We start from the raw sequence: 25,759 nt of genomic DNA, 5'->3' as shown, positions 1-25,759 counted from the left end.
CGAGACTGGCGTCGGTGGTGATAACCAGCCAGTCGGGCCCCTTGACCAGGTGTCCTTTGGTCAAAGCTGGAGAAGCCCACCACCGGAGGGACCTCTTGACTGACTGAGGTACTGGAATCAGTCTTGGTGAGTTGCTCCTGTTGGCCCTCTGATGAGGAAGAAGCAGCCACTGCAGGGCTCTGGAGTGGAGACGAGCCCAAGGGACGATCGACAGACAGGAGATCATCTTCCCCACTAGTTGTAAAAGGAGGACAATCTGAACCTGCCTTGCTTGCCGTACAGAGATGGCCTCCAACCTGTCTTGGGAGAGGAACACCCTGCAGGAGATGGTGTCTATCACCGCCCCCAAGTGATTGATCTTGGTGGTTGCGGTAAGGTGACTTTTTTCGAGATTTAGGGAGAACCCGTGATGCCTGAGGGTCCTCATGGTTATCTGGAGATCCCGCAAGGCCTGCCGCCTGGACGACGACTGAATAATGATGTCGCCTAGTTAGCATTGGAGCCTTATGGGCCTGCGGCGGAGGTGGGCCGCCACTACTGCCAGAACCTTGGTGAAGGTCCTGGGGGCCGAGGACGGGCCGAATGGAAGGGCCCTGTACTGGAAGTGGCGGCCTGCATAAAAGGAGCGCAGGAACTTCCGATGTCGGGGGTGAATTGGGATGTGTAGGTAAGCCTCCCGCAGATCTATGGAGGTGAGGAGGTCTCCCTGGCGGATCCCCGCCAAAATGGACTGGAGGGACTGCATCTTGAACCTCCGATAGGCAATGTGCCTGTTGAGGTTCTTGAGGTCCAAGATGGCCCTCCACACACACACCCCCGAGTTCTTGGGGACCAGGAAGAGAATAGAGTAGAACCCTCTCCCCTCCTGGTCCAGGGGCACCTGCTCGATGACATTGATCTCCAGGAGGTGGGGGACCTCCTGGTTCATCTGCTCCCTCTTGGTGGGACATGAGGGAGTGGGGCACCTGATAAAGATTCTGGGAGGAGAGGATAGGAATTCTAGGGATAGAACCTCCCTGACCACTTGTAAGACCCAGGCATCGTGAGCCGTCTGGGCCCAGTGGGAGGCGAACAGCTGCAGTCGACCCCCGATTGGAGATGAGCTCGGGGAGTCACTTGGACTTCCGGAAGGGCCTGTTGGAGGCGCCTCCTCGATTGAACTTACGGAAGCCAAACTGTTGCCTACCGCGGTCTCGAAAGGAAGACCTGTCCTGAGCCCTCTCCCCCTGCTGCCCAGAGTTTCTGTTAGAGGGGTAGAAGAAGGAAGACGTGGAGGGCTCTGAGGGCCGAAAGGACTGCCGCCTCGCATAAGGGGTGGACTTGCGGTCCTGTTTCTTGGATGTCGAGGGAAGGATTTTTCTTTTATCCTTTGATATGATCAGGAAAGAATCCAAGACCTCACCAAATAATTTGGACCCCTTGAAGGGGCAGAAGCCAATTTCCATTTATGCTTCTGGTTCGCCTGCCAATGTCGGAGCCAGAGCAATCTGTGGGAGGTGACATTCGCGGCTAGGGCCCTAGAAGCGAATTTAGTGGCATTAAGGGCCGCATCCGCGGCGTACTGGGACGCCGCGATGAGCTTGGTCACGTCCTGATGAAGACGGGCATCCTCTTGGGGAATCTTATTTATGATGTCGCGTGACCAGATTACAGACGCTCTACTAAAAAAGGAGGCGGAAGAAGAGGCCCTGATGGCCCAGGCCGCCTCCAGGTGAGCCTTGTGACAGACTTTCTCGGCCTTTCTGTCCTCCGCCTTGAGGCCTTAGACAAGTCCGCAGGTAAGGAGGCGTTAGAAGTAAGGGCCGTAATGGGGGGATCCACTGCTGGGAGAGCCAGGAGGTCTTCCAGGACAGGCTCCATTGTGTACAGTTTCTTGTCTACCTCGCTAGGTGAGGACAAGGTGGCTGGCTGAACTCAGTGACGCTAGATAAGGCCTAGAAACAACCCGGGAACGGGAACCAACTCTTGTTGGGAAGTTGGAGCGTCGAACATGACCGCATTCGGGTTTACTGGGGCCTAATCAGTCTGAGTGGTAGTGGGCTTTGGTTTGATGCCCACCATAGTGGTGGTCTTCACCTTGCGGAGGACTGACTTAAACAAGGTGGGCTTGAACAGGCCGGAATAAGAGGGGGTATCCGAGGAGAGATCCTCATCCTCGGACAGACCCTGCTCTATGGGATCCGCTGCCTCCAAGGCCGAGGCCTCACTCACAATGGAGGATTCCAGGGATGGATGGCGCACCCGCTTGGCCGGGGGAGGACCGCCCTGAGCCTTGGGAATCGAAGGAGCCCCCTGCCTATCCTGTGCCCGCATGGCATCAGCTATGCCCTTGGCTATGGCATGTTCCACTATCGCCTGCATCTTAGGAGACAGCTCGGGATCCTGGTCCGAGTCACCATCAGCGCCCAAAGGCTCCTCCTCCTGGGAAGGAGAATCCTCCGGGGGAACAGCTTCCTGGGCTGGTTCTTGTTCAGGGAACCAAGAATTGGCAGGTGAGGGAGGTTCAGAAAAAGACCGGTCAGGGGACAGATTCTGAGAGTCAACCTCTTCTGCCATAATGGCTGTCAAATCCTTTCTGGGATGTGGGAGGACAAAGGAATCCCCTGAGGGAGTCTCCTTAGCCGCTCTGCGACGGGCTTTTTTTTTTTTTTCAAATTGCTTGTCAAGCGCCCTTTGGTGCCTGGCAGCGTCCCTAGCCTCAGCAGCAGATGGAGTTCTGAGGGGAGGGGTCTGGGAGGGAGCCCTGTCTCCACTAGGCCCCCCACCCAAAGATATAGAAGGAACCTGATCCAGTCCCTGGGAGGGTCCCGGTCTACTAGACAGAGGTCCCGATTTCTCCATGCCTAGGTTGCACGAGCAAGCAAGCGCAGGCCGAATGAGAGAGAGCTGCAGTAGATGATATTCTGCTCTGTAACAAAGGATAAGAGAGAAAAGTCAGTAAACAGGCCATATGCAAATATAAAGTATAATGTAATAAAGAGCGAAGAGCAGAAAGGTGCCTGAGTTGGAGGTTTATTAACATCAGGCGTATAGTCAGTGATAGACAAGCCTGGCAGGGATGAGGGGAGGCTTGGGCCTTGAGAAGGTCAGGATTACTGTAGGCCTCCCAGGCTGGGCGAAGGTCTTTGATTAGGCCAAGGCACCAGCTCCGCTCGCCCAGGAATGGCGAAAAATAAGTAGACAGAGGAGAGGCAAAGGCCAGAGGGCCGAAACCCTTGCTGGCCTACTGCCCCTCAGCGATCCCTGCTGTAGCGTGGCTGCGCGGCCTACAGCTGGGCCTAAACGGCAAATTCGCACCTAAAATGGCCGCCGCGCCATAAGGGAATAGTAAGGGCCATGAGGTGATCGCCCTAGCCCTGGGCAATCGCACTCGCGCCTCTGCGGCAGTTCCTATAAGCGAGGGGCTTGAAAAAACGAAGAACTCGCAAGAAAACAATAAAAAGGGAACCCGAGGGGTTAATCAGACTCCTGGAGCCTTCCTGCCGCCGCTCGTGCCGTTTTAAAAGGCACAGCAAGCCTCCGAGATCGGCCTGAGGAGATCGACAAAGGAGGCCCTTCCCCCAGCCAAACGCTTACCTCCTGCCTCCTGGAGGCTTGAATACAGCAATTAGTGAAAGAACGACAAAGATAAAGGCAAGAATACCTAAGGGGAAATATACTCAGCCGGAAAAGTCAGAAGTAATAAAGAGAGTCCAAGCAAAGCACTATTTCAGCTGGAGCTCCCAAAACAGCTTCCAAACGGGCCAAACTGAGGAAAATTTCTGGGGATTAGGCACGCCTGGAGGCGTGGCCAAGGAAAAGTCTTTCCTCAGTTTCAGGGCAACCAGACTGAAATAACCCACAATTTGGACTCTCTAAGCAGTGTGCAGGAAAACCACTAATCTAGTCATTCCATGCATCTGATGAAGTGACTAGCCATTCATGAAAATCCATGGCTTTTAGTCAAGACAAAAAAGACTGTGTAATTTTAAATTGTTACTGTGTTAAAAAAGTTATACAATAAGCAGAACAGTTTGAATTGGGGAGTAGTCCAGAACAGCAAGAAACATAAAATATATCAGTTCAGCTAATTCAGAAGGTCAGGTATAGCCTAGATGGAAATTAATCAAGGTGAGAAAGAATTTCCTCTGGAGATTTGTCTTCTGAATGAGAAATACCAACACTCTAATTATTTAAATTGGTATACAAATATATTCAACACTTTTGGTTACACAAACTAAAGTGTTTAATTCTCTCTCACTCTAACATATCTCAAAGATGAACGAAGAAGAATAAAGCAGGGAAACATCAGTCCGTGCAATAGAACGGAGACGAACTGTAATATTTGTATTATGCTTGTTCTTTCTTAAAGTCCATTTTGTCATTCAACGTTGTTTCATTTTATCATTCAACATTTGCAGTATCCCATTTTTCTACATTTTATTAATTCAAACAATTGTGGATTTCCAAAAGCATCCACTTAGTATAATTGTATTTCTGAACAAATATTTACTACTTCACAGAAATTGCATGGCATGTTTTGGCCATCAAAGTTTAAAGAAATCATTTAAACATTTTCAGAAAACTTATAATTTTAAATACCTAGGAGCTATTTGTACTACAGAGTCATTTTAATGGCATATGAATTCATATTCATACTATTGCATTATTATTTATACAGGTTTTCCTATCCTGGCAACCATCTGATCCACTGAACAGTTTCATCATGGTCATATTCATGATGGTCATATTTGTTGGAGGATTCCACATTATATTGGAGAAATATGAATTTCATGTACAACTATAGTACAGACTTGTTAGAACTTGCTTACTTAGGGCCTATATTCATAAATTTTAAAAGAGGTTACTCCTGTTCAGTAGACTCTCTTTAAAGATGGATATAACCATGGAATTAATTACCCATCATTGCCAAAAGGCTATTTTCATAATTTAAAAAAAAATCATATTAGCCTTTTGAAACTCAGCTGGTGTCAGCCTCTGCCTTGCTGCTGCTTCGGCTGCCATTGAAACGGGGAGGGGGGGCATGGTATTTGGGAGGGGAATCGTTATGTGCTGGAGGGAATATTCTAGAAGCTGTCCTGACCATCTCATTGCGCATGTGGAGGAAGGGAGTTTCCCACCAAGGTTAACTGTCCAGCATTCCACCCTGATGATGTTTTTTGAAGATATCTCCCACCTGACAGTTGGGTGAATTATAATTGGACTATGGACTTGGTTGCCAAGGGGAGGGGATTGAGCTGTACATGATATTCACTGCTTTCGGCCCAATTAACCAGATTCAGCTTTGCTTCGCTACTTATCGTTTGTAATTAGTAAAAGTACACTTAATTTCAAACAAATGGAGTTGAGTAGTTTTCTTTCCTAATTATTAAATGAAGTAGCACCTGACAATAAGCTGAGTCTCACCTCGCACCCAACCCGGAGCGAACACCTTCCGAGGGGGGTGCCCTCACAGAAGGAAAAGAAAAATGTCTTTACATGAAAGCGACTGGGAAGAAGAAATGGGTGCAACGGCAGCACCATCTTTAAAAGAAATGCTGGCCGACCTGAGGGTGGAGAAACCTGCTGTTCGACCCAGGTGGACTTGGGGAGTGGGACAGAAAGAGGAACCTGAGGAACTACTAACTGGAGTCACGAGGAGACCCAAAAAACCATCTGCTGTCTGGCGTGGCTCTAAGGAGGAAGATTACAAAATGTCCCAAGCCATGAAACTCCTCAAAGAGGTATGGAGCAAACACCGGGCTCGAGAGAGTGCTGTGGAAAGGGACCCAGCAGAGGAACTAGAAAAAAGGTACCCATTGCGTAGCTTAAGGGAGACTGGAGGGGCCGAAGGGGGATGTGCGCAAGAAAACCCAGCACCGACCTCTCCCCCTGCGGCTAGAGACATTCTGAGAGCGGGGGGGGGGGGGCAGGCGACGCCGGATGGCTAAGGTCCCACCCTTAAGCGTAAAGTATGATGGAGAACCTAACTGTTTGGGGCTGTTTATTATTCAGTTCTGGAATTACATGCAAATATATGGGCCTGATCTGGACTCTGATGAATCTAAAGTAAGAATAGTGTTAATGGCCCTAGAGAAGAAAGCAGCTGACTGGATGGTCGGATTACATAATAGTAACTCCCCTCTCCTGAGGAATTTTGATGACTTTATGGCAGCAATGAGGAGACGTTTTGATGACCCCCTCACCGAGCGCCGAGCTAGGTTAAAATTTACGACCCTCAGACAGGGGAAAAAGACTGTGCCTGAATATGTGCAGGAATTCCAAGTTATCAGCTTATATGAGGGGATGGTCTGAAGAAGCCTTGTTGGATCGATTCGCAGATGGCTTGAATAGAGATGTTTACCAGCAGTGCGTAAACAGATGCATTCCCCGCCGCTTGGAGCCTTGGTATGAGAACGCTACAGATATTGAGCTTGATTTGACTAGACTTTGTTGCAAGGAAGAGGGAGAAGTTGAGGATTCCCCCCCTAAAAAACCCCTCCCAAAGGGTGAAAAGGGGGGTAGAGGAGATTTCAAGGCAAGCCCAAGCCCTCCGCTTGTTTCCGCTGTGGGAAGGATGGGCACCGTGCTGTGAATTGCCGAGTCAAGCTGACCCACTCCGCTCCGCCCCCCCCCCCCGGATGGAGAGGAAACCTGAGAGAACTCCCGGCAAGAGAAAAGAAACCGCTTTGGGTGGGGAGGAGACTTCTCAATGCTTGGAGCCAGAGGAGGGGAAAAACGGAAGTCCCAGCTCATCTGACGATAGTGACTATGAAGATGCTGACCGCTGGGCAAGTTCCCGGTCGGGGCCCATGCTTATCCCAGTTGAGCTTAGAGTGACCTCTTCTGGAGCAAAAGAGAAACTTCTGGCTCTTTTAGATTCTGATTGCTCACGTTGCATGATAAGCCCTGAAATAGTTGAGAGAATGGGCTTAAAACTGAAGGCTTTGAAAATCCCTATGGCTTTTTGCCAAATAGATGGCTCTATTGCGGGGGGCGGTCCTGCTCATTTTTCTACTGAACCCATCGAGATGTGGATGGGAACCCACCAAGAAATAATAACTTTTATTGTGGCCCCAGGGATGGACCGTCCCCTTATTTTAGGACTCCCCTGGCTCCGTAGATGGAACCCACGCATTAACTGGAGAGATGGGTGGTTACGGATCCGGACTGCCACACCCCCTGAGGGGAAGATAGACGCTCCAGAGTCTGCTACTACTGTCCCCACACTGGCGGCCAGGGGGCAGGAGAAAATTGAGGGGGAGGAAAAAATTCCAAAGGAATATTGGGACCTCAAAGATGTTTTTAGTGAAAAATCTTCTGATAAATTACCCCCTCATAGAGCCACAGATTGCACCATTGATATTTTACCTGGGGTGAAGCTCCCAAAACCCCAAATATATTCAATGACCCCTAGAGAAATGGAGGAAATGAGAAAATTCATTTGATAAAAACTTGGAAAGGTACTTCATTGAACCAGCACGGCCCAAGGTAGCTGTGCCAGTATTGTTCAGAGAAAAGAAAGATGGCTCCTTCAGATTATGTGTTAATTTCAAAAATTTAAACTGCATATCTGCCCAGAACCTCTACCCTTTACCACTGATGAAGGACATGCTGGCCAAACTAGGGAAGGGGAGGATTTTCACTAAATTGGACCTACGGGAAGCATACTATCGGGTCAGAATTAAGGAGGGAGACAAATGGAAAACTGCTTTCAACTGCCCCCTTGGTTGCTTCCAATTTCGAGTCATAGCGTTTGGCCTCCAGGGGGCGCCGGCAGTCTTCATGCAACTGATTAATGAGGTTTTGCATGACCATCTTTACAAAGGCGTAATGGTCTATTTAGACAATATCCTTATTTACACGGAGACACGTGAAGAACATGTGAAGCTTGTTCGCACAGTCCTGAAGAAACTCCAGGCTGCAGAACTTTATGCCAAATTGTCCAAGTGCGAATTTCATCAGGAAAGGGATGATTACCTCGGCTATCGAATCTCCCACAAGGGGATAGAAATGGATCCCGCTAAGGTCAAGGCTGTCACCGAATGGGAGGCCCCATGTACACGTAAGCAATTACAGAGGTTTTTGGGGTTTGCTAACTTCTATCGTCAGTTTATTCCCTCGTTCGCTAAGATAGCTCTCCCTATTACTAACCTCCTTAAATCAAAAGGAGGATCTAAGCCCAAACCTAGCAAACCATTGGACTGGACTATGGAGTGTCAAGCTGCTTTCGAAAAGCTGAAATGTCTCTTTGCGGAGGAACCGGTCCTGAAGCACCCTGACATGGACGCGCCTTTTGTGGTCCAGGCTGATGCCAGTGATGTGGCGGTGGGGGCGGTACTACTTCAAGCAAATAGCCAAGGTAAATTACAACCCTGCGCTTACACCTCTCACAAACTGACTGATACGGAAAGAAGTTGGGCTATTTGGGAGAAGGAGGCTTTTGCTGTCCGTTGGGCTTTATCAACCTGACGCCATTTTCTAGAGGGCGCCAAACACCCTTTTGAGGTGTGGACTGACCGTAAAAATTTGGAGGCATTGAGAATCCCCAGAAAACTTTCTCCCAAACAGATGCGCTGGGCTCAACATTTCAATAGATTCAATTTTACATTGAAATACATTCCCGGGGGGGGGGGGGGAATTTATGGCTGATGCTTTGTCCAGACTTCCACAGTACAACTGTTCCAAGCTCAGTGTTGTCCAACCTGTAATTCCCACAAAAAGGCTGCTCCTGTTGTCACTAGAAATCAAACAACTTCTAAATTGGAGGTCACAAAAGATTTTATCTCTGACCTAAAGGAGGCCCTTGCAAAGGATGACTGGTTCCAACAACACATGGATGAATGCACTATAATAGATGGATTGGCTTGGATTGGAGCAAAATTATACGTCCCTGTACCCATTAGGACCATCGTACTCCAACGGGCTCATGACTCTCCCATGACTGGACACTTTGGTTTCGTCAAGACCCTGCATCTCGTTAAGAGGCAATTTTGGTGGCCTTCATTGAAAAAAGGTGTTGGTACTTACCTGATACGCCTCTTCTCATAGTGGGGGGGGGGGGAGTATCCAGGATGGATTGACTTTATCCTCTCGTTGATTGGACTGAGTCATCAGAGCTCTTGGTATAAGCCTCTGGTCCACCAGGCTCCACCCAGTTTGTAGAAGAACTCCTCTATCCGACTCATTGAACCATCCACTCCAGACCTTGTTAAGGTTTCTACTTTTTATTGAATCCTACTTTGATCATGTTATTACAACCTACAACATAGTAAACGTTACCTTATCATGACAGGGGGGGGGTCTGGATACTCCCCCCCCCCACTATGAGAATAGGCGTATCAGGCAAGTACCAACGCCCTTTCTCCATAGTGAGGGGGAGGAGTATCCAGGATGGGACGTACCAAAGCCAAACGTCCCTAGGGTGGATAATAAGTTGAAGACCCCTGGCCAAACTAAGACTGGTGAGATGTATCCCCTGCCTATGGACAGCCTGTAGTACCCTGCGCTCAAACAAAGCCTCCACTGAGGCAAACGTGTCCAGCTTGTAGTTCCTCACAAAGGGTGAGGAAGAAGACCCTGTGGCTGCCCTACGTCTCCGTCAATGAGGCCTGTGTAGCCCAGGATGCTAAGATGACTGCACTTCGTGTGGAATGTGCTGTGATGGGGCTTGGTGCCTGCATGCCCTGGGATTGGTAGGCTGTAGCAATGCAGATCCTCACCACCTGCCTATTGTGGTGGAAGTCACCTTTTTACCCAGAGACCCCAGTTGGTAGGAGACCAACCGGGCCTCAGACTTTCTCTTTGGTCAGGTTCTGTCTAGGGTGTACCACTTCCTCTCTAGGGGGTGAGCAGGGTCCTGACAGAAATTGGGCACACCCAGGTCCTATAATTTGTGGAAACATGAACCCATCTTAGGTACGAAGGAAGGGTCCAGCCGCAACACCTCTCTGTCCTGGTGAAAGATGCAGAGGTCGTCCTCCACAGACAGGGCCTGCAGCTGTGATGTCCGCCTGGCAGATTCGATGGCCACTAGGAACACCACCTTAAGGGTTAAAAACTTTAGAGACATTGTTTGCAATGGTTCAAATGGAGCCCCCTTAATGCGTCCAGCACTTTATGCAAGACCCAGGAAGGGCACCTGTGTATCGTGGGTGGTGTGAGGTTGGATGCGCCCTTCAGAAACTGCCTTGCCAAAGGTTGTTGACTGAGTGCCTGGGCTCTACCGCATAGAAGCACTGAGGAAATGGCCGTGACTTGTCTCCTAACCGTGTTAGGGTCTAACCCCTTGTCCAGGCCTGCCTGAAGAAATATGAGCACTAAGGGCTCTATCCCCTTGATGGAAAGTCTTTCCTCCTTCAGGATGCTCCGCTCAACCGCCAAGTGGTCAATTGGAGCCATTGGGGTTCCGGGTGTTCCAGCGACCCCTCCCTGAGGGAGATCGTGTCCTGAGGAATCCTCCGTGCTCTGTCCCCCAATAGCGACTGAAGGTCTGCCAACCATGGCCTCCTGGGCCAATAGGGGGCAACCAGTACCACCTCCGCCCCCTCCCAAAGAATTTTTGGATGACCCTGGGAATCAGGGGCAAGGGTGAGTAAGCGTAGAGCAATCCCCGAGGCCAGGGGCCTAGGAGGGCATCCGCCCCTTCTGACCCCTGGTTTTGGTACCTGACATAAACCTTGGGAGCTGGGTGTTGTGGGGGGTGGCAAATAGCTCGACTTCCGGGTGGCCGAAGTGGCCCATCACCTCTCTGAAAATCGCCGGGTGCAATCTCCACTCCGAGTTGTCCACTTCTGCCCAGCTGAGCCAATTGGCTCTGATATTGTCCACTCCCGCTATATATTCTGCCCTTAAGGAGAGAGCATTCCTTTCGACCCACGGACCCGGCCTTTTGGCCTCACGCATGAGGGCCTCCGACTTGGTCCCCCCGTCTGTTTAAGTGGGCATTGGATGCAATATTGTCTGTGGGGGGCTGGAATGTGTCTGACCTTGACAGAGTGGTGAAATTTTTCTAGGGTCAAGCAAACTGCCCTGCATTCCAACCAGTTGATATTGTGAGTCAGTTCTGTCTGGTTCCACTGTCCCTGCGCTATCTGGTCTTGTAGGTGGGCACCCCCCCCAAAACAGGCTGGCACCCGTGGCTACCGTCACCCGGTCTGGCGTTCTGAAGAATTCACCCTTCGTTATCGCCCGGGATGTCCACCAGATCAGTGAGCGTGGAACTTCTGCCGGGAGAAGAACCCTGGCCTGGGAGCAGCTCCTGTGCCTTCGCTGGAACGGCAAGGGAATCATTGTAGGTCTCTGATGTAGAGACAGGCCCAAGGAATAATGCCAATGGCTGAGACCATGGTGCTTAACCATCTAGACCACGTGGCTAAAGGCACCCTGTCTCCCTTGATTACCTGGATGACTAGTCGTCTTAGCGAGCACTGTCTTTCGGGTGACAGGAATACCTTACCTGCCACTGAGTCTATCAGAGCCCCTAGGTGAATGAGTCTAGTGGAAGGGTAGAGTTGGCTTTTAACCGGATTCCCCGAGAACCCGTGCTCCCTCAGGAATGGCAAGGTGATATCTAGATCCCCTAATGCCCTTCAAAGGAGGATGACTGTATGAGCAGGTCATCTAGGTGGCCTAGAATCTTAACTGGAATCTGCCTCCGGCTCGCTGCTAAGGCAGCCATTACCTTGGTGAATTCTCGCGGAGAGGAATACCGGCCGAAGGGCAAGGCCTGGTTGTGGAAGTGCTGCCCCAGATAGCAGAACCTGAGAAACCTCCTGTGATCCCTAATGATAGGAATGTGTAAATAGGCCTCTGTGAGGTCTATAAAAGTGAGGAAGTCTCCCTGTCTGATTCCCTCCAAGATGGAGTGGAGGGAATGCATTTTGAACCTCCTGTAACGATTGAAGCAGTCCCGCCGCTTCAGATCCAGAATTGCCCTCCATCCCCCTGATGCCTTGGGGATTACGAAAGGGATGGTGTAATGCCCTTGGCCCTGCTGTCTAGAGGCACAGGCTGGATGGCTCCATGTCCAGCAAGAGTTGTATAGCCTCCTGCATCAGTAATCTCGGTGCTTGGTTATTTGAAACCGGGCAGCTCCGGAAAAACCCTGGGGGTTTAGACAGGAGTTCCAGAGCCAGGCTGTGCCTCATGGTGTTCTGAACCTATTTATCTGATGAGGCATGGTCGCAGCAGTCGGCGAAGTATGCCAACCGCCCCCCCTATGGGGGGGGTGACTCGGTTCTGGCCTTAGTTTTTGCGGAAAGGGCACCCCACCACCACTCCCTCGGAAGGGCCGCTTCTGCTGCCTGCCCCTCTGCTGCCTATCTTGGCGTCTCTGCTTGCCGGAAGAGCCTCCTGGTAATGCCTGGCACCTGAGTACCCCGCCTCTGAACCCCTGAAGGGATCCTGACCCCAGAAGGAGGACCCAAAGTCTTGTCCCCGGGAACAGGGCCATCTGGAGTAAGGTGCCATCCTGAACTGTCCCCTCTTAGGGGTTGTGGGGAACCCCTTCTTCTAGTTCTTATTCTCAACCAGATAGGGGTCCAGAGCGGGTCCAAAAAGGACATCTCCTGTGAAAGGAGTGGATGCCAGGCGCCACCTGTGGTGAACCTCCGCCTGCCACTGTCTCAACCACAGCAGCCTGCGAGATGCAACGGAGGAGCAATTGCCCTGGAGGCAAACCTGGCTGCGGACAATGAGGCATCCGCCGCAGACTGGATGACCGCCACCAGCTTATTGATGTCCTGGTGCGCTCTGACCTCGGTAATGGGGATGTGTTGTTGCAGCTCCTGCAGCCAGAGCAGAGGAGACCTGTTGAACAATGAGGCGGTGGTGGCGGCCTTCACCGCTCAGGCGGCTGCCTGATGCCTCTTCGGAGGGTGAGGTCCGCCTTCCTGTCTTCCAATGTCAGAGCCTGCTCAGATTCCCCTGGCAAAATCGGGGGTGTATGCAGTGCCAATGCCGGGGCGCCCCTGGTGGGTGGGATAGCACCTCCTCCATGTCTTGATCCACATTGAAGAAGGCCTTGTCTGTGGATGTGAGCGTGGGGCCCGACGTGGGAGTGGCCCCTTGGCACTTGACCGATTCAAGAAAGGCCCTGGGAGTTGGCACTGTGTCAGTCTCAATGGCCTGCTCCTCAGATATGGTTTCCGCAGAAAACCCCTGCTGCTGAGGTGGTGCCTCTGCTGCTCTGTTCCCAAGCCTGGCGGCTGCTTAACCCTTAAAAAGGAGCAATTTATATAACAAAGGCTGGAACAACCCGGTGAAGGTCAGCTTAGGAGGGGGCAAGCCTATGTCATTGGATAGTTCATCCTCCCTGACTTCCCCCTCCTCACAATCCAGCTCACTCTCCTCCCGTGATAAGGCTGAGGAGCTAAAGCAGTCCTCCCCCTGGGTTTCCAGCCCTTCTGGTATCCTAGATGAGGATGCCACTGAGGCAGCATTTGTGGCTGCTGCAGCAATGTCAGGCATTGCTGGAAGGCCTGCATCATTATGTCTGAAAATTGGGGGCCCCTGTGGGAGCTTGCTGGCTGGGGGCCCCTGCCTGCCTGTGGGGGGGGGGGGAAGAGGCTGATCTCAGGGAGGCAGCATGGGGGAGGGGGATTGCCACCTCTGAGGGAGACCCCAAGGACTACGGGTGTCAAAGGGGATTCTTGCCTGCAATATGGTTGTCTCCCCTGTAGTCCCGCCTGCTATAGGGCCTCCAGGAGCCTTTCTTTTCTTTCCCTGGTGTGGGATGGGTTTGAGGCCAATTGCCCTCTTGCAAATCTGTCCCAGTCTTTAATGCCTCCTCCTTTCTTATTTAGATGGCTTGGGAGGCTTATGACCCCCTCCCTCCCGCTTTCAGCTCTGCTCGGGGGCGAGGTGCTTCTTTTTGTCTCTGCCTTTCTTCCCACCCCTTCTCTGGGCTGCCTGAGGGGTGGTCACTTACCTGGTGGGACTGCCAGCTGTTGTTGTCAGTACCTGTGTCCTGCCAGTCTCCTGTTGCCTCTGGGCGCCGCCATCTTGGAACACGTGGTCCCTTATGGCTTCAAGATGGCGCCTGTGCCAGGAGATGAAGGCGCCCCTTTTGAATCTTCTGGCTGGGCGGCTTGAGCTCCGAAGAGCTGCCACGCACCTCCGCTACCGTTTTCTTTGCTTCCCATGCTGCTAGGAGTCCTTGCTCTGCCCGTGAGCCCCCTCCAATGAGGTGGGTCACGTACCAATGGGGCGGGCACTCCGCAGCGTTTGCAAGGCTCCCTTCCAGGGGGTGGGGGGCTCCGCGCCGCCCTCGCCTGTCCCTTCTCTCGATCCGCAGCTCTTGGGGAAGTCTCCGGCGCCGCTGGGGTCCTTGCAGCAGGGCATGCCTGCCAGAGGCTTCTGCCCGTCTCTTGCTCGCCCAGCAAATCCCTTTCTGAGTGTTGCTTGTCTCACTCAGAAGCCTGGGCGGCAGGCCACCCCCTGGGGGGCTTTTGGCCGATCCTTACAGTCCAGGGAGTTGCCAGCTCGCCTGGGATGCTGTAGGAGGGAGACACTGGAATTTTCCTTCCTTCCCTTTCTTGAATATCTTCGACCTGTCGGAGATCCAGGATGGTCAACCGTCAATTTGAGTGGACTGAGTCTAAAAACTGGGTGGAGCCTGGTGGACCAGAGGCTTATACCAAGAGCTCTGATGACTCGGTCCAATCAACGAGAGGATAAAGTCAACCCATCCTGGATACTCCTCCCCCTCACTATGGAGAAAAGACACTGAGACTTATGTAGCTAGTTGTCCTGTTTGTGCCGCGGTGAAATGCCCTCCGGGAAAACCCCAGGGATTGCTCCAGGTGGTACCTCACCCAGAAGCCCCGTGGAAGGAGATCTCTATGGATTTGAGGGTGAGCAGCATTTTGAGGTCCGTGAGATTTTGGACTCTCGTAAACGAAGGAACCGTATCCAATACCTTGTGGCTTGGAAGCATTTTCCCCCATCTCACACTGAATGGGTTAACAAGTCTCATGTTCGAGCTCCTCGTCTGCTCCGCAAGTTCTACTCTGCCTACCCTGACAAGCCCTGATTCTTGGATGGTCTGCTAATTTTCCTTTTTCCCCCCCTTCCCGTATCTCTCTTCTGTGTCGTATTGTCTGTCTGTTTGTTTGTGTTCTTCCGTTTCTGCAGGTTTGACTGCCCTTTCCTGGAGGAGGGCCGGATGTCAGCCTCTGCCTTGCTGCTGCTTCGGCTGCCATTGAAACGGGGAGGGGGGGCATGGTATTTGGGAGGGGAATCGTTATGTGCTGGAGGAATATTCTAGAAGCTCTCCTGACCATCTCATTGCACATGTGGAGGAAGGGAGTTTCCCGCCAAGGTTAACTGTCCAGCATTCCACCCTGATGATGTTTTTTGAAGATATCTCCCACCTGACAGTTGGGTGAATTATAATTGGACTATGGACTGGGGTGCCAAGGGGAGGGGATTGAGCTATACATGATATTCACTGCTTTCGTGCCCAATTAACCAGACTCAGCTTTGCTTCGCTACTTATTGTTTGTAATTAGTAAAAGTACACTTAATTTCAAATAAATGGAGTTGAGTGGTTTTCTTTCCTGGTTCCACCACAATACCGCGAAGCCCTTATCCGCGGAGACATAAGCGCGAGTGCTAATCTGGCCGGCCGAATCGCTAAAGCAAATGCGACCTTACCGCGCTGACATAAGGGCGGAGGGCAAATCCGCGCCTTCCGAAGCACTCAGCCTAACCTAACCCTAAACCTAACCCTAAACCTAACCCCAAACCTAACCCTAAACCTAGGGGTTCGCAAGCGGGGCGGCGACGCGCAGCGGAGGCAGGCCGCCCTCTTCTTCCCCAACATCTCCTTGGACGGGCGGCCGCCACCGCCGGGCAAGCCCGCTTCGCCGGCCCCGGGAGAGCCTCAGCCGTCGCCATTGCTGCGTCCTCCGCCGCCACCAGCACCTCCCCCGGAGGAAGAGGCAGGGCGGGCGGCGTCGGAGCCTGCGCCCCGCCTGCTGCTGCCGGCCCCGCTCAGGCCCCCCACAGGCTTCCTGCTGCCCCCCGCGGCTGAGCTGGACCCTTCCCGCGGGCTGCTGCTGCTGGGCAGCCCGCTTTGCCCCGTGCCCGCTGCCGCTGTCAGCCCGGCCGCCCTGGCGGGGGTCTTGGTGGGCGCCCCCAAGACGGGCATTGCGCCCCCGGATTGCTGAGCCCCACGCAGGGCGCCCCTGTTGGAGCAGCAGGAGCAGCTGGAGGAGGAGGGCTACCTTTGGAGGTACAGAGGCAAAGAACGAAGCATGTATCTGATCTAAAGCGCCCTTCTGTCGCCGCGCTGTTGTCGCGGCGGTGATGGCGCGCGGTGATGACGTCGCGGCTTTAGCGACGCGGTTTAATTACTGCTATTTTGACGAGCGCGGTTTTGTCGTGCCACATTCTTTCCTGATTATTAAATGAAGCAGCACCTGACAGCTGGATTCATGCAGCTACATGCCTGCAATAGGAATAGAAACTGCTATAAATTCTGCAGTACTAACTGCATCCTATTCAAATTAGTAGCAGGAAAATAATCGTATCAATTAATAGTTTATTAGATTATTCTAATAGAAAGTTTTTACCAGTATGGTAGTGTGGACTTGCAGCTGCTAAGATGTATTTTGAAGCAAGTGTGCTATGTTATTTACAACAATTGGGAATATTCTTTTCAACCATTCAAGCAATTAAAAATAAGCAGAACTGCTAAAACAAGAAAGGGAAATCTAAACATCATGTATTTTAGACACTTCATTACATTGTCAATTCCAAGCTCACTCACACCATAGCAGTTATAGTACAGTGTTATTAAAGTATTTATTAACAATTACCTTGGATCAGGAGTGTCAAAGTAACATTGTCACATTGGTGTCACACGACATATCAGGACTTTTCCCCCTTCACTAAACCAGGTGTGGGCGCAGCCAGCATGTGACACATCCGGCCTCTGGGCCAGGGATTTGACAGCCCTGCCTTAGATTATTGAAATAATTGAACTGAGCACAAAAACCAAGGTAAAATGTTTAGAAACAAATTAATTTTTTTCTGACCAATCATATGCAACTTCAATCAATTTTCAATATCTGACTCCATAAATCCGATTTCTACACTTGTAATTCCTCAGTTCTCTAAAATTCAGAGGGCTGAAGTCTGTCATGGCTCCTATAGTACTGAACAAGCCTTTACATGAAAGTTCAACCTCCCTCACATTGAAAATTTTCTGGATGCAAGTGAAGACAGAGCTCTTCCAGACAGTGTTTTATTTATTGTTAAGATGGAACTATCTTGTGACTGTTTTCTTTTATGAGGAATCCAATTTTAAAGTGTACGCTGGCTTTAACATGCCATTATATTTCATTGATTGTTTTATAGCTTTTTGTACACTACCAAGAGCCTCATAATTATAGCTCTATAAAATTAAATATATCTCAATATTGCACATTAAAGTGATTATATAAAAGCAAAATATAGTTATGAAAAATGAAATGATATTTAAAGTAAGTTGTCATATTTAGCATGCCAATATATTCAGTGGAATTCATTTTCAAATTAGATAGCAAAATTGAACTGACAGTACACTAAACATTTTGCAATATGGTTAGTTTTACAATCTTATAAGAAGCAGATGTATCCTCAAGCTGCTCATCTTTTCCACCTAGCTGCATCTGAGCAAGGCAAACTGCAAAACCTGTTTTTCTAGATCAGTTAGAATCAACGGACATTTTGGTTTTTCTTTTTCCCCGAATGACTTTCATAGGAATAATGTACTAGACCACTGTAAAATCAGTTAAAGAATTTTAAGAACTCATATCTGGATTTGCTTGCTTTAGTATTTTTACTGTTGGATTATAGGCTCAAAGCAAGGATTGTGTTAAAAAAAACACTGCATAATATTTGAAAATACATGTAATCCTCAACTTACAACAGTTCACTTAGTGACCATTCAAAGTTACAACAGCACTGAAGAGATTCATCATCGTTTTTCACACTTACAACCATTGCAGTATCCACATAGTCATATGATGAAAAATTGATGCTTAGCAACTGACTCATATTTATAACAGTTGCAGTGCCCCAGTGTCACATGCTCACTTTTTGTGACCTTCCGACAAGCAAAGTCAATGAGGAAGCCAGATCCATTTAACAACTGTGGCACAAAAGGTCATAAATTGGGACAAAATTCATTTAACAAATGTTTTGCTCAGCAATAAAAATTTTGGCCTCAATTGTGGTTGTAAGTTGAGGACTACCTGTATTATATATTTTTACGATGTTCTATGCATGAACCAGTCCATGCTCAGAATAGATGTTTTGGGGTGATCTGTGTCCAGACAAATGGACATTTATGTCCATTAGTATTTGGGGCAGCAGGCTCAATGAAGAGCCAGGGAAAAAACCTGACTGGTTGCAGCACTGTCATTGTCAGGTAGAGAAAAGGAAACATTAAAGTGATTTGGGGGGGGGGGGGCAGTCTGGTTATTCTTGAAGTCAAGGACATTGGTATCAGCTAAGGAACAGCAGTGAAAGGAAACTGCTTGAAGATCGATTAGTAGAACACTATACAGGCCATGCAGAAAACTCAGAATGGTATAAAATTGGTACAAATCATTTCGAATGGAAATACACTTTGGATTTATGAAAGGGATGAGAAGAATAGAAAGTGAAATATGACGTATACATTTGCCTGCAGTGCAGAAGATTTGAAAAAGAAGTTCGTAGCCTTGAAGGTAGCTTTCTACTGACTAAAACCAAATCAAAGTAGCAGATCATAAAAGCAATCACTTTTAGGAAATTGTAATAAATATGCTACTTATGCGGAAACACAGGGAACTGCACAAAAAAAGCAAATAATGCAGCAATAAAATAGTAGGCCTGGATGCTTGAATGAAGTACCTTAGCCCAAAAATGTTGAAAAGAATCAAGGTCTACGTTCAACTTACTAAGCATCTTACATGCTCCTATTTTTAATGAGTATCTTTTCTGGTAGTAATTTATTTTGTTTAAATCTAACAGAAACAAGAATTTTACGATTCCAGTTTGATCTGTGTATGTACTTTTTAATACTGAAAAAGCAGTACCATCGTTACATTGCTTTCTTTTGTTTGGATGAGCCTACATATGGCATTATCTTGATTATCCCCACACCACTTTCTAATATTAATCAATTTTTATTAGGGCTGCATTCCCCTCCAAACCTGCCGCTAAAGCTCTTTGGAGGTCCAGCATGGCTTCTCTGAAGCCACATTCACCTTCTGAGCACATGTGTGCATGAAAATCTTTCTACTGGAACTGCTGCTTCAGTGAAATGGAGCTTGTTTTCTATTTCAAAGTCATCTGATAGCAGTGTTCCAGCTACATCATCTATGTCAGATGATGCAGTTTATCCTTCCACTGCAAACAAAGTCCATCCTACAAGAAGCAAGTATGAATAACTTTGTAATAAAATTGCAGCATGGACTGTAATTCATAAATACTGCTTAGTGTGATTATTTACCAACTCTCCAGATAGTTGAAATTGCAGATCTCATTGATAGGGTTCAGTCATTTCTTATCAGGATACAATTCACCCAACAGAGTATATATTGCAGAATAATCATTAGATAAATGTAAGGAAGAAATTTAAAAAGTCAAATATCTAGTGGATAATAGTTAACCTATATCTGGATGGCTAGAGCAATATCCATTGCGACATATCTGTCTATCAAAGAAAGAACCAGTTTCTTCTTTACTGATACTATCAGGAAATGTACGTTGCTGAATATTTATAGAAAAGACTATCACAAAGTTTCAGAATAATTTTCAACACCTAATAAAAAGTTTGCTATGGAGTATATTGCCAGTGTACAAAAGATCAGAAGAAATTTAGCATTAGGAAACTAATATTCAGGCTAAAAGAATATACATGGGGTTATAGGTCATTTAAAAGGGGAAATTACATTCCAGAAGTACTGCACAGCCAGTATTACTCAGCCATGGCAAAGAAATGAAATCCAAATGTTTTGATTGTTCCACGTTTTGGCCAAAATCGAGACAGTTCCCAGTGATTTTATGGAAAGGGTAAAAACAAGGCTGTACGCTACACATACACCTTCCTGCCCTGTCCACCGATTTCCAGGCCTCTTCCTTTCCTACCTCTCAAGACACCACTGATGTCCCATGCATTACTTATCAAATCTACCCAGTGCCTTCCCTTCCTTCTCTTTGCTACTAATCTATTGTTGCTACTGATCTCCACACATATGATTGCCAAAGAAACCCCTCAAGCTTTGGCCCTTTCCTCCCCCCCCCAATCCAAAACAAACTCTTCTGCCTGGATCAATTGTATTTTGATCTTCCAGAAAAACAACAACACACTATTTTACTCCTCATAACTGAAGCACACTTAAAATGGTGGGCCACAAAGCACCCAAAAGCAGTTGTTCTGTATACAGAACAATGCATGCACAGAATGTTTTGTGTATCCCTATTTGCAGTGCTTATATTAGGCATCTCCTATACCTCAAGTGATATACCTCCTACACCTCAATGCTCTAGAAATAAAAGACAATGTGGCATACATTGAAAAGAACTGTCACAATAATCATTTTGTAGCAGCTGTTCAGCAGAGAGCACAGAGAATTTATTTTCCCAGAAGATGCTCAATAGGACACATTAGTGGATTGCTTGAAATGCTATTACCAAAAACTAACGTAATGTAATGAAAATTTGTAAATGAGTTTGTGAATAACTGAAAATAAGAGGAGCAAAATTCTTAATACAGATCGAATCAACTGAACATTTGATAACAATACCATACCTATTTCTATAGCCTTGAATAGTATAAAGAAAAATATGTTTTATTTCAGATGGTGTGAAAGTTATGTAACTTTGAAAATATAAAAAGGAAAGTAGAGTTTGTAACTACATTACCATCATTAAAACAATCTATGAAGCATTCCACATATAGACTAATGTCTATTCCGGCAAAAGTGTTTTGGAGGAAGTAAAAAAGCTAACAATGGCAGCTAAGTGGTGGAAGGCTAATGGCCAATCCACTACATAGGATGTGCAGAAGAGAAAGTGTCAAGTTACCAGTTGTTAAAAGAGAGGGGGGGGGGAGAGAAGCACTGAGAATATTAGCAAATGGCACAGCAATGGCAGGGAGGAAGGGCAAGGTACAGTAGTCTTATTCTATTCACTCTGTAAGATTTCAGATTTTGTTTGGCCTAAAACAAAAAGCACCCCAAAAACATTCTGGGTTTTAGTTTTACAAAACCCAAGCTTACTCAGACAGGTTGACAGAACTTCTAAAAAAAGTATGTTTATCTTAGATTTGAAATGACATATTTTTCTAAGTGAAAAATATCAAATTCATGTTATATCAAATATAAATATTTTATAATTGATTTAATTTGAATGTAACATGTGAATTCCTTGACAAGGAATTTGCAAAACCCGTGAGTAGCCACTAAAAATCTTGTTTCTTGTATATCCACAAAAGCGTCCCAAATCATAGAAATTAAAACTCCTCATACAAATCTTAAAACACATTCATAAAAGGAAAATATTTAAAATCTATCTGCTCAGTCATATAGGTGGGGCTTGTATACTTATTTAGAATTTTCAGGAAATACAGAGTCTCAAATTGATTGTCGGGGTACCAGAGTTAGTAAAATAAATATATATTCTTAATAAATCATGTTTAATCATTATTATCAAAAAGTTCTATGTGGTCACGTTGTTATTCCACATTTTAGAATGAGCCATCTAAGCAAAACTAGTACCATTTTAAGCATTTCCTGCTTCCAGCCAATTCCTCTTTGCATGGACCAGACAGTGTATCTATATATAAAGGCACAAGCAACATATTCTAATCCATTAGAAAACCCCTCCCCAAGGAGTGTGCACTACACACGCAGATTGCAAGTATCCCAGTTTCCTTTGCTTTAAATATATTATTTATTAGATTTAATATAACTTCCCTGTCAAGTAGCCTCTGGGTGTCTCACAGAGCATAATTAAAACATGCATGGTATTATTTTTTGCCATATTACATGTATGAAATGCAAGAAAGATAAGAGTAAAAAAACAAGGAAAGAAGTGTGAGCTAATTGTATTAGTGTTTTCTATTTCCTAAAGAAAATGTTTGCATTAATACCAAACCCAGATGACAAAGGGAAATGCCATATTTCAAAAAAAAATGTTTGGTATCTTTTTAGAAATAAAGTTCAACATGATCTAATCATATAATAGATATACCTCCTTAAAATTTCCAAGATGGTATGTTATATGTCCAGCTTCTCATAATAGAATATGAAATATTATGCGTTTACAATACAATGTTCAACATGCTCAATTAAAAGAAATTAATGTGCAATAAAGATAACCCAGTAATTTCAAGCTGCCATTGAATTTCTATATAAGAATTACAGATTAAGAACATAAATTTAATAAGTTTTGGAGTTAAACTATACTAAAATTATATACCTACCTCCTCCTATTATCATATTACATACCTAATTATTTCTTCAAGTAAATTGTTATAGCAATGCAGTCTTAAAACAAAAAGTAGTAATACCATTTGCAATATTCCTACATTCAGTAAGGCTTGAAAATAAATTTTCACATTTGTTTAGACCATTAATAATGGTCATTACCAATAAATTAAATTCATTATACTTAAGATACTTCCTTGCTTAGATAAATGTGAAGAGAGATTGTTGTATTACTAAATCAGAACAGAACACCTACACAAATGTTTCTAATCCTATTTTCTTACCAAAACTGTGACACCTCAGGCAAGCAACATTCAAATAATTAGTGTGAAAATTATGTTCAGAATACTAGAAATCCTATCTCGGAAAGAGATACCTAATTAATATTGCTTCTCAAAACTTAAAATACATACTTCAATGAATGATAAAAACAGTCAATAGAGCAGAAGCTATTTTTTGGATGCTTTTATTGTTGTATTGTGTTAGCTGTTTTATAGTTTTAGAACTGTCAGCCACCTGAGTTGCTTGGCTTAGATGAGGAGCTTTAGGAATAAATAAAACACTGGAGTCTCAAGACAGAAGCACAAAGACCAAGGTACGAGCAGCTATCTTTCAGCCATTACTGTATTTAAACATTTTATCAGCCCCCCAAAAAGGTCTAACTTTCATGGCTATGAGAGAGTTCCAATCAACTCCTAGTTAACAGACTTCATCAGCTCAAAAATCAAGCTCACACTTGCAAGCTTTATCAGCCGTCCCCGCCGGCAGTGCAATATACTATGGAAAGCTGCTGCTCGGGGGGGGGGGGGGGGAGAGGGGAAGAAAACCACCACACACACTTGGAAAAAGAGTTGAGTTTTGCCGTATTTTCTCGGGCCTGTCTGCCACCTTTTAACTTTAAGGCGGCGCTCTCGATTTCCTGATTGCGTTTTTCTTCGGTGGTTGGAAAGGCGTGACATGCTTCGACAACAACTCTCCTCACTCTCGGTGGGGGACCTCCCATCCTCCAGACCACGTTCGCCTGCTTCGCAAACTGTTCCCTTACTTATACACACACCAACATTTGTTTGCACCTCTGGGCCAAAGGGCACAACTCTGAAAACGATCCAACCGGCGGCAACTCCTATAAGCAGAACTCTATGAAGTCGAAAAGCCACACCTGACAATCGCGGGTGGAGGGGTGGGGAAAGGAGGAAGGAAGGAAGGAAAAGAGGAAGAAGAAAAAGCCAGAGAACTCTTTCGCCCTTTTATTGTCGCAATCGAAGAGGAAGAGGAAGCGGAGTGGGAAGGAAGAGAGAGAGAGAGAGAGATCGCCTGCTTTTTACTTGCTTTTCATTTATTTCTCCACCCCACCCCCCCCCCTAGTTTTTTTCTTCTACGGAGACAAAAGGTCACCGAGGGACCTAATTCCAAATTGCGCGATAAGTTTAAGGGCTGGGTTTCTGGGCGCCGGCCGACCACACCTGAGGAAAGTTAAGATCGCGTCTTCATGTTCGCCTCGCCCTCATCAAAGGAGGGGGTGGAAAAACTCACACCGCCGTTTATAAACCCGGATTTCTTTTTTCCTTCCTCGCCTTCCCACGCCTACCGGGGAGCGAGGTTAAAAAAATAATAAAACAAACTCTGGGGATCGCTCGCTGCCCGAGTTCCGAGGAAGGGAGGCGGAAGAAAACAAGGAGGGGCGGTGGGACTCGATTCTCGACGATTCCACTAAAGTCCTAGTCCGGGTGAGGACTCCCAAGACTACAGCTTCCGTCACCCGCGCCTTTGGGGGAGTGGACGATGGGCATGGTAGTCCAAGGGCAGGGGGAACGACGCCCCCGCCCCACGGGTTTTACTTCCTCGCCTAATAGCCGAGGTCTCATTTGCTCCCTCGCCCTCTTCCCTTGGCGTCTTACTCCGCCTTGCCCCGTCGCCTAGCAGACCCCTCAAGCTGTGCATCGTCCGGAGCCTCGATTAGCCGCCACCGAATGCAGGACGGCCACGCGAAACTGAAGGGGAAGGAAGGAGGAGGGGGGGGTCTTTTCGCCTCCTGTTCCTCCTCCTCCTCAGCGAGCGGCGGGGAGAATCCGCAACGGCCGGGGCGAGGCAGGTACTCACCCATCCATGGCAAGACAGGAGGAAGGAAGCGGCGAGGGACGGGACAGGGTGAGGGGGAAGGGAAGGGAAAGGGAGCCGAACAGCCGCTCTCTCAGGAAGAAAACGAGAAAAAGGAGGGGCGGACGGAGGGCGGGGTTGCCGGCCACGCGCATGCGTGACAAGGCGTTCCACGCCCTGCTTCTCCTCCGCCTCTTCTTTCCCCGCCCCTCCGCTGGGCATTCGGGATCTGCGTGAGAGCGTTGCGGGGGAGGGGGGGGGGAGAGAGAGAGAGAGAGAGAGAGAGATGAGGAAGCACGCAAAGAGAAATGCGCGCAGCTGGCTTTGACCCGGCCGTTGGAGACTTGGTCGAACAGCGCTCGTGCCCTGGGCGCGTGACTGAACGTGCCGAGAATGTGGGGAAAGAGAAAAAAATGCAAGAAGATGCGCGCGGCTGCCTGGGAGGTCGCTTCGCCTGAGCTATTCGGAGGCAGCAACAACAGGCGGCAACCAGAGCAGCGGGGGAGGGGGGAGGGGGAGTGCGAGTCATTGCTCTTTTCGACGGATAGATAAATCGATCCTCACCAATGAGGGCAGAAATGTAAACTACAGGGAAACACATTCTTCCGAGTACAGAGTTTAAGTTGTGGCGCAACATTTATCTTGAAAGTTTTTCCACGGTTTCGTTGCACTTATATCCTGACTGAGTAATTTTTTTTAAAAAAATGAGTATAAATATGCGTAAGCAATTTTCTCATGTTTGTATGCTGTCAAATCTTCACCTCACAGTAAAACTACACATTGGAATACGTTAAAAATGCCCCGTATAGTTCGAATAGTAAAATGCAACAGAATATTTGATACAGTATGGAAGGCAACAGAATCTTAAAATAAAACCTCAAAGCACAGTACGTTCTCATAATAATTATAGTACACAATGATCACTATTTTAAAAGACGTCCAATTCTCCTAATTCTTGAAAAGCCTAATTCTGCAAAAGCTGGGTCTTTAGAGATTTCTGGTTGGCTATTGGAGAGGGGACCCCGTTATTCTGTTACCCTGTTGGACGTGGACAAGGCGATGAGAGCTGTTGGCGCCTCCACATGTGTGCTGGACCCGTGCCCCTCCTGGCTAGTTGTAAACAGCAGAGAGGTGACACGAGGCTGGATCCAGGCGGTTGTTACCGCCTCCCTACGGGAGGGGGTCTTTCCCCCCGCTTTAAAGGCGGCGGTGGTGAG

General features: G+C 47.7%; 1 protein-coding gene across 2 annotated transcripts in view; it reads right to left on the bottom strand.

Moving 5' to 3' along the window:
- The window catches only part of PTBP3 (polypyrimidine tract binding protein 3), an 89,115-nt gene extending 64,438 nt beyond the window's left edge, over window positions 1-24,677 (bottom strand). The window contains exon 1 of one of the 2 annotated variants that reach the window (XM_032214685.1): window positions 24,546-24,677. Coding sequence is in view for 1 of the 2 variants with exons in the window: in XM_032214686.1 (XP_032070577.1) it covers window positions 24,546-24,553 (8 nt within the window). In the remaining variant the exon portion in view is untranslated. The remainder of the gene's footprint in view (window positions 1-24,545) is intronic. The other variant, XM_032214686.1, reaches the window with a different exon arrangement.
- Window positions 24,678-25,759: the final 1,082 nt, after the last annotated feature.

Source organism: Thamnophis elegans, chromosome 3, assembly GCF_009769535.1.
Source record: "Thamnophis elegans isolate rThaEle1 chromosome 3, rThaEle1.pri, whole genome shotgun sequence".
NCBI lineage: Eukaryota > Metazoa > Chordata > Lepidosauria > Squamata > Colubridae > Thamnophis > Thamnophis elegans.
This window is presented reverse-complemented; position numbering and strand designations above follow the sequence as displayed.